The sequence below is a fragment of the Marmota flaviventris genome, chromosome 18, assembly GCF_047511675.1.
Source record: "Marmota flaviventris isolate mMarFla1 chromosome 18, mMarFla1.hap1, whole genome shotgun sequence".
Taxonomy (NCBI): Eukaryota; Metazoa; Chordata; class Mammalia; order Rodentia; family Sciuridae; genus Marmota; species Marmota flaviventris.
In genome coordinates, this window is record NC_092515.1 from 58,759,077 (window position 1) to 58,775,390 (window position 16,314).

At 47.3% G+C, this 16,314-nt stretch overlaps 1 protein-coding gene across 1 annotated transcript in view; it reads left to right on the plus strand.

The window, feature by feature from the left end:
* The window catches only part of Cdh13 (cadherin 13), an 873,075-nt gene that overhangs the window by 335,550 nt on the left and 521,211 nt on the right, over positions 1–16,314 (plus strand). Inside the window, exon 3 of the mRNA XM_027933116.2 lies at positions 2,642–2,850. Within this exon, the coding sequence (XP_027788917.2) occupies positions 2,642–2,850 (209 nt within the window). The remainder of the gene's footprint in view (positions 1–2,641; positions 2,851–16,314) is intronic.

A 16,314-nucleotide genomic window follows, 5' to 3' on the forward strand; every position in this document is an offset into this window, starting at 1 on the left:
AGCCCCTTCATCTCCAAAAGCCGAAACCAGGCATGCCTGCGTCGTCTTGGCTACCAAGGTGGTGAGGGAAAGCAAGCAAGTGCCCGAGAACCGCAGACGCCCCAGCATCCAGCCGTGTGCTTATGCAGAGATGCCTCTGAGCCCTGCCCAGGGGTGCACAGGCAGTGCTGTGCAGGGTGCTTCAGGGCTGGTGGGAGGGTGGGGGCAGGACTGAGCACAGCACGCAGGGTGCAGACCCTCAGGGTGCAGACCCTCAGGTCTGAGAGGACCCAGGAGGCTCAGCTCAGGTGGGTGTTCCTTTACTGAGACCATGTGGTGATGAAAGGCACGTGGACCAGGGCTCAGATCTTGTTTATCCTTTACAAACCCTGTGTGCTTGGCACCAACTTTGCCCTCTTCAAGCCTTAGTCACCTTACCTGGAAACTGTCAGGAGAAGGAATCGGAATAGTTCTTATTCCTTGTCATTGTGAGGCCTGACTCAGAAATGTCTGTAAAATGCGTGTCACTGCGCCTGGCATGTGGAAAGTGCCCCATCCACGCTCTCCATATCACCATCTGATAAGGCGATTGTTGCCTTAAGCATCATCTTTCCAGAGCAGAAAGATCAGCTCAGTTCATCAAATATTTATATGGCTTTACAGTGACCGGGACCTATGTAGATGTCACCAAAAGATATAGAGCAGAAAGTCCCTAGTAGCAATGTGTTAAGTGACCCAAATTGGAACCGACTCAGGTGCCCATTGATAGTAGAATAAGTAAGCCGTAACTGAGCCTGCACAGAGTGGATTGGGGTGTAGCGGTCCAGATACTACAGAGTGTCTGATGGTCAGGATGTGACTTGCGGCCTCACAGATGAATCTCACAAAATGTGATGTAGGATGAAAGCGCCAAACACACAGGGCATGCTGGGTAAAGCCACTTCAGTGACACACACACTCAGGTGAACCCAACCTGTGGACTCAGCCTCTGGGGAGGAGGGTGGAATTCTACCCATGAAGGGAGGGTAATATATTGTGTTGTGGAATGAGTGATGGGTCCTCGAGCACCCATGTTGTAAAAATTAACTGGGTCACACAGTCTGATTTATGCACTCTTCTGTATCTGTGTTAAACTTCAATTAAAGGTTTGCCAAATAAGTAAGCATCTTAGCAGAGAGCATGTAGCCCCCTGGCCTGTGGCTTTGCTTTTGCTTTAGTTGATTTCGGTAACTTGTGGTCAACCATGAGCTGAATTCAATGGGAAAAGGTGGGGGATCGGTCCACATAACTTTGTTCACAGTGTGTTGATTTGCAGACTTTTTACATAACTTTTATGCCAGTGTATTGTTATAATTGTTCTATTTTATTATTTTTATTATTGTTAATCTCTCACTGTGCCTAATTTATAAATTAAACTTTATCCTAGGAAAAAACATAGTCTATTCAGGATTCGGTGCTATCCAGGGTGGGTTTCAGAGATACACTAAGGGTCTTGGAGTGTGTCCCCCTTAGATAAGGGGAACTATGGTCGTACGTTTCTATGCTGGGGGGAGTGAGTCTACTCCTCGGCTTACCTGCCAGGGCCCCTGAGTCCATAGCAGAGGCAAGAGGCAGGCAGCACGGGGCGGGTGGTGGAGGCCCTAACAATGGAGTTGTGTGCTAGACACAGAAGCTCCCAGAGGGGATCACAAGGGCCATCACACCAGTGCTGGCGACAGGACTCCCGTGTCCCACGTGGTTCATCCAGGAGCCACTTTCCGTCTGCCTTCCCACACGTGGCTGAGCCATAACTGCAGGCACTCAGCTCCTGTCTCCCTCCCCACCTCACCACCACCACCGCCGTTGTCCAGCCAGGATCACTAGCACACACCAGGCCCTGGCTTTCCCGGCCTCTCTGTCTGCCATGCTATAACCCAGATTCGGCACACTGTAATCTCAGGGTTTTCACAGGGCTCCCCATGTGCTCCTTGTGCACCTCAACCCTTGGGAAATACTGCTGTCCACTAGAACCAGAGCACACACGGGATCCTGACCTGAGACACACTAAAAATAGCCCAAGGCTGTCACGAAGCACCACAACTTACTGGCTTTCCCCAGTTTGTCTTCAAGACACACCTGGTTTCACTTCCAGACTTTCTTTCTACTTCCCAACATCCCTGCTCCATTTCCAATTGGCCCCTCTCCAAGTGCTCCTGGTTACCTGGTTCTCATTCCTGAATCCATGCCTCGGGATAGTCTGGGATGCCCTCCGCCCTGTTGAGGACCTCCTATTTATCTTCAAGTTCCAGCTCAAACCTTGCCTCTGTGAAGGCGTCCGACATGCTCCCCAGGGCTCTGTGGTTCTGCCCAGCGACTAGTACGTACCAGAATTAGATCACCTCCCTAAATGTCACTCTTCCATATCTGACTGTTCACGCCACCCACTGCCCTCAAGGGCAGGGCCTGCCCTGCATCCTGGCATCCTCAGGGCTTAGCACCAGCTCAGAACTGGGAGGCGATCAAGGGTGTGTTTTGACCGAGTAAAATCCATCAACACAGTCACCCAGGCACAAGTGGCCTGCTGTGGGATGAAGGACTGTGGTGGGGACCGTCAAGGTGACCTGCACTTGATAGGTGAGAGGTAGCAACCTAACCATGCTTTTCTGTTGTTTTCTATTCCCAGTGACCTTCAGCGACTGTAAAGGAAATGACAAGCTGCGCTATGAGGTGTCAAGCCCACACTTCAGGGTGAACAGCGATGGCAGCCTAGTTGCCCTGAGAAACATAACTGCAGTGGGCAGGACCCTGTTTGTGCACGCGCGGACTCCCCATGCTGAGGACATGGCAGAACTCATGATCATCGGCGGGAAGGACATCCAGGGGTCCTTGCAGGTAACCTTGGGTGCAAGAAGAGCATTGGGTTGTCTCTCTGTCTTATGTGCAAAATGGGTCTTTATGGTATTGGCTAAGGTTATTTTTGTTATTGTTGCTGCAAATGAGAGAAATTCAACTTAAAAAATAGTAGGGGAGGAGCAGTAGGAGTTTATTGATTCATGTAACTCACACATTTCAGGGATGTCTGTGTACTGGTGCTCAAAGAATGGCAACAACTTTGGTTTGCATACATCTTGCTTTGCTGAGTCTGCTCTGAGAGGCTCACCTCTCCCTGCCTCCCAGGGTGGAGGTCTCTGCAGCTTGACCTCGTTCTCCCAGGAGGCTGAAGCCACTTGAGAGAACATCTGCCTCTTCTTGATGATGGTAACGAAGCTTTGAATCTCATTGGCTCCCGTTAGGTCCTGAGTCCTTCCCCGCACTGACCTCTGTGTTCACTGGACTATGATGCTCTAATCCTCCATGTCAGGGTCACATGTCTTTTCTTGAACCCAGGGTGGGGTCAGCCCTACCCCCTAAACACATGGATAGGGAGTAAAGGAAGAGTAATCCCTCAAAGTAAAACAGAAGCTAGCTTCAGAGGAAGAGACATGGACGTGGGGCAGGGAAGAGCGCAGTGTCCCACTGGAGTTGTGTAGCAAGGCCATTGCATATGGTGCGGCTCCCTCTTTTGCCACACACCAGCATCTGTTCCCATCAGATGCATGCGAATGCCGATCCTTACCATCCCCCACATGTGTATACAGCACATGAGTGCCGCACTGCCTCTTGGCCTCCCCGATTCTGACACTCAGAGGCTTTATGCTGCACACAAAGTCAACTCAGCTATGGCTTGGGAAGGACTCACCTATCCTCCTTCACCAGGAGCTCAGAGTCTCTGGCTTCTTGATTAAAGGATGTTTTGAAAACTACTCAACTAATGATGATAACAGTGTGGCCCGCGCTTGGCCTGCTTGGCCTTTTCTGTGCGACCCTGCATTTCCTCAGTCTTTCCGTGCCCGGTGTTCACTTATCCTTTCTTCATCTGCCACCCATGACCCTCCTTGTCTGTGATCTGGGGTCTGGTTCAGCAGTGGGGTGAGCATGGTCACACAGCTGGGGAGCAGAGATAGTACAACTGGCCACATGGAGGTGGCCTTCGGGCAGTGCTGGCTCTGTTGAGTTTGAGAGAGTCTTATAAGTTCTTGGTCTGCAGACTGGAGGGTGCACAGGCTGGGATGGCACCTCAGCGGCCATTGGCCTGGGAGCTGCCCCACTCTTCAGCATGCTCATGCAGACATGGCTGATTACCTCCGGCGTGACCTGAGTGTCTTCCCAAAGCAGTGCTTCAGGAACCTACTATCGATTCAGCATTTAAAGACATTTCTATGGATGGGATAGGATCTATTTTCCATCCCAGAACTAGACACACTCAATAATTCCCCTTCCTACCTGTGAAACTGTAGTTAAGGGTAGGTCCCAGCCCAGCAATGAATCTACAGCGTCACTGATGTTTTAAAAGAAAATGGAATGTTGGTGATGGTGCAGACCAGCCACGAGGCCCATCAACACCACAGAGGCAAGATTTTCTCTTCCTTCCTCACTGCCATCTCCATGGCATCTCACTAACCTGTGACATAAATGACTTGGCAAATACATAAAGAAGCAGAGTCACCACTATGTGCAGCAAAACGTGCTCCTCAGAAACATGAGGCAGAGAGAGACTCAGTCAGGGGCTCCCTAAGGGACCAGATGCGTCTCATTGGCAGATGTTCCTTGTGATTGGTGGCTCTTTATGTCCAGAGAAGACAAGGTCATAGTGTTTTTCTTGAAAGAGGACAGAAGGATTCTGGGTACTTCCTAGGATAACTCCCACTTGGTGGGCTGGGAGGCCGGGCTTCACAGGAAAGGGGCTTGACCAGGAAAGGCCGGCTCCTCGAGGCCCCGGAGGCATTTCACAGCAGCAGCTCATCCAATTCCAGGCTGTTTTTCATTCTCCTGCATCTCAACGCACCATCCACAGATCTTGGCTGCGATTATCTGCTTCCTATAAGCAGAGGCTGCTGCACCACTTGGCACGTCATGCTCAGCTCCGCCCTTGGTAATTCCATGAGGTGTGAACACTGGCCTTGTGAAGGTGCCAGCTGTGTCTGTGCATAACAAGCCCCCAAAAAAGAAAAAAAGAAAAACAGGAAAGGAAGACAAAATTGGTAGCGGATGAACCTCTCTGAGGAGAACACAGACGTGGATAGATCTGTAGTTGGTGATTTTTAAAGCCAGATTGTGTGTGGCCCAGGGGTCTAACAGGGTGGGAGTCAACTCAGTGCTGGCTGGGGAGGGACAAGGAGTGTGCCTAGGGTTAGGTAAGGCAGGGAGGCAGGTGCCCACTGCTCTGTGCCTTGGGCAGGGTGGGTCATGGGAAGTGGGCAGTGCTGTGAGCAGGGAGCAGTAATGGCTAGCTGTTGGCCACACCACAGTGAAGTCCAGCCCTGATGCTTATGGACACCTGTGACAGCTCAGCCTGCTGGGTTACTCTTTCAGCCCACAGAGAGGGGTGTTACTGGTGCCACTATCACCTGCATTCATGGGTGAGGAGACCCAGAGGCATGAGACTGTCTGACACTGGTCACAGCAGTAGGTGGCAGAGCCAGGGCTAACCCTAGCAGCATGGCTCAGGAGCCTCCTCTTGACACCAGTAGCAAGCAGGGCCTGAGACCCAGACTGGCAGATTATCAGAACCCATTCAGGGTCCTCTCCCCATGGTGGAAGGTGGCAGACCCTCCCTGTGAACTCTGGTCCCACTGGGCATGGCTCCTCTTGGCCCCTTGCGTCCCATTTCTGCTCAGGCCTCTGTGATGGGCGGGGCCACTGTGCACCCTGGGGACACTCCCTCCATACCCTCAGCCAAGAGCTCTACAGTTGCAGAGGCAATCTGCCACCCTCTATCCCCCAAGGCTCATCCTGCCCACTGGTACTCACACAAGCCAGCATCTGGTGCCCCGGGGCCTGTCTCTCGATCAAGGGAGGCTGGAAGGAAAATGCTGAGTTAAAATCATGGAAACAGTTGGGCAGATCGTGGGGGTCTGGACTGATGTGACATGCAGCAGGAACTGTTATAAGGTCTTCCTTCCCTCCTCTATCCACCCATCCGTGAGTTTACTGCTCAACCCTCAGCACCCAACACAATTCTTGGTATACACTTGGTGCTCAGTAAACGTCTTCTGAACAAATGGAAGAGCAGGGCAGGATGAACACTCCTCCCTAACTTACTCTGCCTCTGCAGTACCAAACCACATTGCTTTCTTGGATTGGCCCAGCTTTCCCATCCCTTCACGCTGGCCGTGTCTGGACAGTGTCCCCTCCACCAGCAGCCAGCACCTCTCTGATTCCTCAGGACTGGCCAAGGTTTCCCTCCTTGGGGAACATCTCTTCTTCCACGCCCCCCTAGCCTGCCTGGCTCTCCCCTGTCACACACTGACCCGAGCAGTCTGCTTACCTATGCTTGTGCCCATCTCAGTCCCAGCCCTGAGCTTGGGGACCCTGCACCCATGCAGGAGACTAACAGGAGGGTCTGGTGCCAGAACCCTTAGGTGCATCCCGCGCTGCTCTTGCCTCAGCTCCGGCTTCCTGAGCTCCGTACAATATGGGCTCACGTGGTACCAGCTGGTAGGGGTGCAAGGAGGACAGGAAGACTTCATACACGCAGCGCCTCAGAACAGTGACCCGCATGTTTAAGTGCCATGCCGATGGCAATTATTCCTCATAACAGATTGTCAGAGGCAGAGCTACCGTGCGCATTCAGTGAACCCATGAGGCAGGGTGAGATGACCAGTCCTGCACCCACACCCACCAGGGCCTGACACCATCACTTCCACACCTGTGTGGGATTCCAGACAGCAGGTGACTGCACTGTGGCCACCTGTCCCTCAAATGCCTACACCTGGATAAGGAAATCCTGTAGTTAGGGGTTCTGCATTTCTATGAGCCCAGGTAAAAAATACCAGCAGCTTTGACAGTATTTAAAAGATAACTAAGAGCAATTTACATTTCTTTCCTGGAAGTCAATACAGGGTAAAACATGACCCAAAAGGGAAAACTGGACTCTTACAGGTTGTTCAAAATAAATGCAACAATAATCACAGTATCTATTCGCTTTTTTTTTTTTTTTGGCATGTTAAGACTCCTTAAAAATAAAGAAAGTTCTGACAGATACTGAAAGGTAAACTTAAAGGCTGGTTCCTCTTCAGCTGTTCATCAATTTAAAACACACAATTTAAAAGGCAAAAATTTGGCTGCTAATCTAGTTTCAAGAGTCAGTTTGGAAATAGTTCCTAAAAAAAAAATAAAATAAAATGAGCAACCAGAGAAAGGAACCACTTGAGGGAAATAGTTGATTTTATTTTAAACTTTCAAAATACAATTATGAAACAAGTCTTCAACTACCAGAAGTCCTTAGCAGTGGTGCTGGCTGGTGTGTGGTGTGCCCTGTGGGGGATCAGTGTTTGTTACTACTCCTTCCCAGAGCTCAAATTCCATTTGCGTAGACCTTTAGGGGGTCCTGGTTGGGAGACCCTGAAGCAATGGCTAAGCGCTCCCTTCTGCCAACACACATGCTGGAGAAACTTAGCCAGATTGCTCTGGACAATATTAAGGGGTACCTAGAATTACCACAAATTTTCATCAAATCACATGTTTACCAGCAATCAGCCATATGGTACTGCAAAGTCACCTAAATCCTTGTCACTTCTATAATTCAATTCCCTAGTTTTCCTGATCTCACATTCTAGACAAAAGTGTTTCTGCACATTTATTACTTGTGAGATAAGCTCCAATTTTTTTTTTTCAATCCCAAGAGGACCATTTGCATCCTCTGTTTGTTTTGGCCATCATGCCATCAAACCTCCAAGACACCTGCCCCACCACACATAGGTGACCAGACTTCACTTCTTCAAAGCATCCCAGATGCTTCAAAAATGAGAGTCACCAGCTACAGTGAAATGAATCATCTTTCTCAAGACCTTATCACACTGATGTGGACTGACACAGAGTCTGTAGAGCTGGTCAATTATATCTATCTTGCTTACATGAAATATGTTTTACAAACATCCCAGTGGATGACCAATCTGTGCATTTACTGTGATCGTAAATAAATGATGAGTAGAAACTTAATATGCACCGATTTAACAAATGCAATAACTTCAAAACCCTGTGAATTACCACTCTCCACAGCAAAAGCCTCCCCAGTTACTACCATGGAAAATTAGTATCAATTTAACTGTCACCCAAATTGGGAAAATTATTGTAGGAATCCAAGAATTGGACCTTAAATAGGGCATTAGGCTGTTGTGTTTTGACACATGCCTAAACTGCTGTGTTTATGGCTCTTAGCTCCAGGGTACTCCTCAAACACAGATAAAAAGATATCCTCCGATTCATTAACTTAAATAGATAACAGAGTGCTTTGTGGGTCAGAATCTACGAAAACTATATTCCGAAGATTAATTTTAATTGAAATGCTTGGGGGAAACTAACTGATCCCATAGAAAATGTAGATAACTGAAATTGACTTCTTTTTGGCTTGTGAAAACTCAATTTCATTTTGCACAACATCAGAGTCCCACAAATATACTGTGAGTCACCGTTTATCATTTTAAGGTTTCTTATAGTCACATTGAAAAGAAACAGGGAAAATTAATTTCAATAATGTTTCATTTAACTCTGTATGCATATGCCTATCATATATGTATAGTCTCATTCAACAAGTAATCAATATAAACGTTATTAATGGGGTTTTCTTTGAGGTGTCAGGGAGGGAACCCCAGGTCTCCCACATTAATGATGTATTATTTACGTTCTTCTCCATCAGCGGGTGGCAGGCCTGGGAGTTGAGATGGGCCTTCGGGTTGGCTGTCACCACTGCTATTTTGGTAACTGACATTTGCAGCTTCATTGGTGCTGTTATTATCCAGTGAAAACCTGAAAGGACATAAGAAAATTAAAAGGCAATTATGAATAAAAATGAGTCCATAGTCGAGTAAAACGCCCAAAGAAATTTCAGGTAGAAGGACAAGCCTTACGTTGTCATGGTTTCCTAATGTAATTCTTGGCCAGGGCAGGATCCTGGCTCATCCTCATGGTGCCAAGTCTGGGAAAATGCTTTACATTAATGTTTTATGAATTATAAGTTGCTATTTTAGTTCCATGTGCATCGTCTGATTTACTCCTCACACCAGTGCCTGGAAGTCGCGAGGTTTTTCTGCCCTCTAAGCCGGGAAACTGAGACCCATAGACACAGGTCTTAGGTCATGGAGCTGGTCATGGAGCAGTCCCGCTCTGCAAGTCCTCCGTGCTCTCCGACAGCAATGGGGCTTCTCAAGTGCATGGAATGGAGTCCATCAGAGGGAAGACAGGACACAGTCATGAGAGCCAACGCACTTTCCAGGCTCTCATGCCTCCACTCCTAGAGTTTACTGTGACCATCCACCAAATGCCAGTGGATTCTGAACGCAAATACGGGGAAGGCAACATCTGGGACTCTAGGAGCGATTCCTGTGGAGACACTTGGTCACTGCAAGTTTGCAGTAAGCGGGATTGCTCTGATTACAGAGGAAATGACATAGAGAGACCTCAGAGGACTTAGAAATCAGATTTAACACAACACTGAGCCTTGCTTCTGAGAAAACCTTAGGTAGGTGGGCAGGCCATGTTGTCATTTTGCCTTAACAAAAGTTTCTCTAGGAATAAAACCTTTGGAAATAGAATCTTATGGAAAAAGTACAAGGTGTCCACATGGAGCCCCGAAGTCCATGCAGAGTCTGACCTTCATTTCCGAGGGGAGCAGCTCTGATGATGGGGGACCACAGTCTCCTCACAGACCACGGATGGTCCCTAGTTGGTTCCTCTGTCTCAATACTCAAAATTCAGGTAGCAAAAAAAAAAAGGCGGGGGGGTGGGGTGGGGAGAATGTGTCATTTTTCTCCGTCCTTCTCAAATCAGCACTTGGGACAATCAGATTATGTGACCTCAGCCAAATTTTTAAGGCAGAAGCCTAGGCATGTGTACAAAGTTAGGACAGAAAAGCATCATGGTTCTGATGCACCATCTCCCCCATTGCCTAAATGAGAAAGAAACTGTAGGTACCTGCAGACACCTCCCCACCCCCAGCCCCAGGCTAGACTCTAGGTGCTGTTTGATCCTCGACTCAATCATTTGTTCAGGAAGAATCAGTTCTTATCTCAAGCCATCACCTGGACAGACAGGGAGCACCTTCATCCTACCCAGGACCTGATTTTATTATAGTTTATTTGTTCTTTTTTTTTTTTTCCTGGGTCCTGTTAAAGAAATGGAGACCTCATTCCCTCTGGTCCATAACCTTGGGGTGAGGGTGGGGGTGCTACATTAAAAAAAAAAATGTGTTCACATCCCCTTAGGGCCATAGCAGGGGCTGATACTGACATTTGCTGAATTGTGTCTGTCTGTCTTTATGATCTCAAAAGCAGCCACAATCAAATAGTAAATACTATGTGTATGAGGCCATCAAAGCATAAGACAGTTGTTTATTTATTTTTTTTAGCAGAAAACAAATTTGTTAAAACCTTCTTTTATTCCTATCATTGTAAAAAGATCAGTTCTCAGGAAAAAAACAAACAAAAACAAAAATAAAAAAACACTTTGAGTAACCCTCCCAGGCATTTTCAGGATTCTGCACATTGGTGGACCCTCACAGGGAAACAATTGCAAGTGCACCATGATGGTCTCCTAAGGGTCTTGGCGATTCTGGTCTCTGAGGACTGAGAACAGAGCCAGGTGGAGGGCCTCCCCTAGGGGCTGGCATAACTATACATATTCCAGGGCTGCTCATGCCAAAGGGGCTCAGAAGGCTTGGCACTATTTTCCAAGCAACCGTTCCAACACATCCTTCCAACCGGCATCCCCAGCCGGACGAGCTCATTGCTCTGACCTGCCTGGCCCCAGCCACTGCCCTCAGCCTTGTGGCCTGAACACGAGAGTGTGGGGCCTTTTCTGCTGCCCACAGAAAAGATGGGACCCAAGGTCTCAGACGGCTTCTCCTCTCCAGTGGACCACACAGCTCCCCTGCCTCCTAGGTTCTATGGTAATCAGATGGATCCTTCAACTGCCCATCTCTGGCAGCAAATCCTCTTGACAAGAAGTGCCCTTTTGTCAACCAAATCCATCTTCACGTCTGGAGAATTGGACTTCTGTGGACGGCAATTTTTCACGATTTATTTCCTTTGAAGACACAGAGCTATAAACAATGCCGGTTCTCCAAGAGACCGAGAGGTGGCTGCGGAACTGTAAGCAGGCTTTTCTGAGGCCCACCTGCCCATTCCTCTTGCTCCAGAGGCCCCTGAACCCTGCTGCTTTTCACACCTCTGCCATAAAAGGTATGACAGCAAATCAGGATCCATTATTTTCCTCCTGTGTTGTCTGTTCTCCTAAGCTCTGCTTAACATAGACAATTGAGATGTGGCTGAATTTTTGCTCCAAGTCCCTTAATTCAATCTGACCCTTGTTAGCAAAGCCACGCCCCTGACAGAATGACTGGTCTCATTTCCCTAATTATCTGGGATTTTCTCTTTCGTTCAGGCCTTTGGATAATATTTTTTCTAAAGAAGGGAGAAGAAAGTAAGAAATGAGACCCAGAAATTGAGTCAAAGAAAAAGTAATGCAAAAAAAAAAGTTAATCTAGATTTTTTTCTAAATTCTACATAAATGTCACAAGTTTGGTATTAGTTTATTTGATAAAGTAAAATTACATGCTCCAGAGGGCACTCAACTGACTTATTCATTGTTATAAATCTAGCACTTAACACAATATCTGGCACTGAATAAATAACTTATTTAATGCCTTAACAAATGCCACAGATGGAATGAATATTGATGTTCATAATGTGGATCATAGCCAACATTTATTTAGCTCAAACTCTATGCCAGAGACCACTCTACGGACTTATAGTAAGTCATTTAATCTTTACAGCAACTCTACAAAATAGATAGTGTTATCTCCATTTTACAAATGGAGAGAGGTGAGGCACCCAAGGTCACTGGGCTGAAGACTTTAGAGCCCTGCTTCCTAATCAGACTCTTCAAAAAGCATTTAATAAGACATCTTATCCTTGTCAAAATAGAGAAATATGAGCTGCATACTCTCACCGTAGTGTAGGCTTAGATTGGCTGAATAGCTGAAGCTAGAAGGTGCACAGTCATCCATCAGCCTGAGCGGCTTCCGCCTGCAGGCCCTGGCCCATGGAACTGCTTCCTCCCAGGGCTGGGGACCTGGATGTGAAGACACGCAGGAGAGTTGGAGGTTTTGATGGCTCTGGGCGTCCTTGTGGGAAAGCCTCAAGATTCAAGAACTTGGGTGTCTACAAGGGGAGACTGAAGTCAAGAAGGCATGAGGGTGGGCCAGGTGGGGAGCAGCTGCTGGGGACCGGAGGGTGTGGGAAGCTCCCCTACTGAGGATCACAGTCGCCGAACTGGGCCAGCTGCCTCCTGCAGGTCCCTGTCCTTCTCTCCATTCTGCCTTTCGTCCTTCACTTACTGCTTATCACCTTGAGCGCCGCCAAGACTCTGCCCTGGGCCTGAAGGAAGAAGCCTGGCCCCGCTGCCCACGGGTGTCCATAGCAGGCTCTCCAACTCTCTGGGCTGAGCAAGGGACACCACTCCTCTTGAGCTTCTCGGTTCCCTTCTCCCACACTGCCGCCTTCCCTCCCCCTCTGAGGAAGACCCCTCTCTCCCCTTCATCTCTGGAGCCCACTCCTTTGAGCCCCTTCTCATTAATGCAGCTTTCGTCCTCTCCTCCTCTCGGAATCCCCCGGTCGCCCGCACAAGCCCCCAGTTGGCCTGATGCTAAAGCACACTCCCAGGAGCCAGGTCACCTCACCGTCCTTCAGTCTTCTGGAAAGGGGACTTCACCCCTCAGCTCTGCTTCATTGCTCGCTCCACCCTCAACGCTCCTAGACCAGTTCCTGCCCTCAACATTTTGCTGAAAATGTTCTTTCAAAACTCATGGAAACCAGACGATGGATGTTCCTGAATGTCTTTGAGTCCCTTGCCTGATTGAATTCTCTGAAGCATTTGGCAATTGATTTTTTTAGTTTTATTTTATTGAAGTGAAAGTCACATAAAATTTATCCTTTTATTTATTTTAGTTGTTGCTGTTGAAAATATTTATTCTGTTTTGATATTTTTCCTGTTTAGGTTAGAAGTTTTTAGGTAGATGTTATGGTTTGGATATGAGGTGTCCCCCAAAGCTCAAGGGTGAGACAATGCAAGAAGGTTTAGTGGACAAATGATTAGGTTATGAGAGCCTTAACCCAATCAGTAAATTAATCACCTGGAAATTTACCCTTTTAAATGGCATTTTCGTGGCACATGATGGACTCACAATGTTGTACAACCACCCCCTCCATCTATCTCCAAAAGATTATCATCACCACGAAATGAAACCCATACCTGTTGCTGTTGGGTCTCCACGATGCCCTTCTTCAGGTCTCCAGTGACCACCAGTCTGTACCCATTTTGTGGGTTCCATAAACAGAATCATACACTTTGTGGCCTTTTGAAACCGGCTCCTTCTGCTCAGCATAATGTTTCAAGATTCCTCCCCATCACGCCTGGACCAGAACTTCATTGCTCGTTAGACTGAATGATATCAAACGTGCAGGTGAGAATTGATGCACATATTCATCCATGGATGGCCATCCGGGCTGTTTCCACCTTTTGACTACCGTGAGCTGTGTTGCTCTGTTTTGTGTGGACCTGTGTTTGCTGGAATACTAGTTTTTCTCCTCTGGGGTTTGCCCCTAGAAGGGGAATTGCCAGCTCAGGGGGTGATTCTGCTTACCTTTTCAAGAACCCAGCAGACCTTGTCCACAGCAGCTGAGCCAGCTCACCCCCCACCCCAGCACTCGGCCTCCCTGCACCCTCAGACGCTATGCCATGCTGCGCCCCCACTTCCCATGTGGGCAACCCCTTTTGTTTCTCCTCCTCCAGCTCCTCTTCTTGTCCCTGCTGCCACCGCAGGGGACTGTCAGCGCTCTGTCTTGACTTCATCCCCAATCTAGAACGTCTCCAAGTTTGTAGCTGGACCTCTGACCATGAGCTCTTCCTGTCTACCTGCTCGTGGCATCTCCACCTGTACACGCACCTGCCTCCCTAAGTTCGTGTGTGTCCCCACTGTCCCTCATATACCTCAAGCCTCATCTTCCTCAATGTTATATATATATATATATATATATATATATATATATATATATATATATATATATATATATATTTGGTTTTTTTTTGCACCAGCACCCTGTCTTCCCAGGCACCCATGCCACCACCTTAGATATGTCTTCGTATCTCCCTACCTGCGAGGTCAGGGTCACTCCCCATCTTCCCTCTGTCCCTCATGTGGTTTCTGCCTGCTGTCTTCTTCACAGGACAGTGACCACTGGTCTAAGCATGATTTCCTTCTCTCTGGGAATATTTCAAAGTGTACTGCTTAGTTTCCAGGCAGGTAGATCTGTCCGAGTTCTTGTTATTGATTCCTCTTGAATCTAGCCTCATCCCTCCCCTTGTGACCCCACTGACATGCCTGTGATGGCTAAGGTGACTTCCTGAGGAGTGCCTGGGATCACGTCCCACCCTGCTCCAAGGCCACCAGGTTCCCCCTCCTCCTGCACAGAGTCCAGGTTAACCCCAGCTGCCTTCTCATTCTCCACTCCCAGCTCCCCCGACACGTGATTCTCCCACCACACAAGCTGTTATCCTCCATGTTGACTCAAAAGGATACGATCCTTCCACGTCTCTGTCTCAGGATGGTGTCAGTGGGCTGCAATAGTTTACAGGAATCAGGACCAGTTTAGGGATCTGATGCCAACAGAACCATTGACGAAAATCTATATTTTTAACCAAACAAATGCTGTATGCCAATAGGTAAATCCATTGCTATGGATTTCTCTCTCTCTCTCTCTTTCAAATTTGTAACTAATTATGATGAAAATAATGTTACAGAAACATGCTTGCAAATCTTAGAGTTGTACAACTCCCAGAAAAGAGGCGGGGGAGCTCTACAACTGGAGTCTCCTTCCGATGCCCTGGATCCTTGACGCGCAAGCCAGGTTCTTCCTTGGACGAGGACTCTCAGCAAACCTGTGCCCGTGGACTCCAGCAACTGGATCCAAGCCTCATCTACCCACTTTTAAATGTAGCTGGAGTTAGAACTCACAGTGCCTGTCACTTTATTTATTGCTTCATTACAGATGAAGTATTCCAATCCCCAGGGAAAACCAAGACCAAAAATGTGCTGGTTTCCCCTGAGAGATCCTTCCTCATCTTCTAGGGCTTCTTTGTTTCTGATGAATTCTGACAATAGCTTCTTTGGTCAACCATTTAATTTTTTTTTTTTTTGGAGGGGTTTAACTTTGTCTTGTTGATGCTAATGCACTCCTGATGTGCAGAAAGGAGAATAGTTCAGATATTGTAAAGGAAGGGAAATATTAGAAGCATGAATAATTTATGGAGAAGTAATTTAAGCAGCTAACTATGCCATGCATTCTCCCCTTATTTCATAAATGATCCCTATGCCAAGTCCACACAAGTTAATGTTTATTTCTGGAAACCTTTACCAAAATGAGCAAGAAGTAGTAAATGCCTCATTATGCCCTCACAGTGCCTAATGACACATTATTTTCTATTATAAAACTTCAAGGTTTCCAAAGGCATTGTTATAAATCCAAAGTGTCAACGTTTCTTTGGTAAGAAAAAGCATCCTATAGAAATAAGATGTAAGATTAACAATTCAGGGTCATGTATTTTCATCTCTCCCCGAATTCTACTGTATGTGGCAGTGAGCTGCAATCCATATATCTTATAGAAAATATGCTGTGAAGACCCATAAAACATTTAAGAACATTTGGAAAAGCAAAAATGGGACCTTCAGAAATAAAACCTTAAATAAGAAAATAGAAAAGACAGACCATCAGCAGTGATTAATAAAATAGACATTTTATAAAATAGTCCTTGGGGAGGTAGGTAGGCCGCACAGATTGAGCCAAAATCTAAAGGCTTCCTGGCGACTCTGCCCACCTGAGTGGACGAAGCAGTGAAGGGCAGTGTTTAATAGCTCCAATGCTGGAGTCCCATTTCCTGGGTTTAAAATCCTAATCCTGGAATTCATCAGCCTTGTGACTTGGGACAAATTATTTTAGTCTTTTTGAGACTTAACTTTTTCCATTGGTGAATAATTATAAAAATAATACTTCTTCCAGACATCACGAGATTTGCCTGCTGGGACACATGAGGTCCTCAGTATGGTGCTGGCTCATGAAGCTAAGTGACAGTAACTAGGAAGGAGACAGTGCTGTAGGATATGTGCGTGTGGTGTTCTCCGTCATACACAAATCAAGGAACAGCTATTCTGGCTTTGCCTGTCACCTAACTTGAGAGTGAGGAGCTACCCTAGGCTCAGGTAAG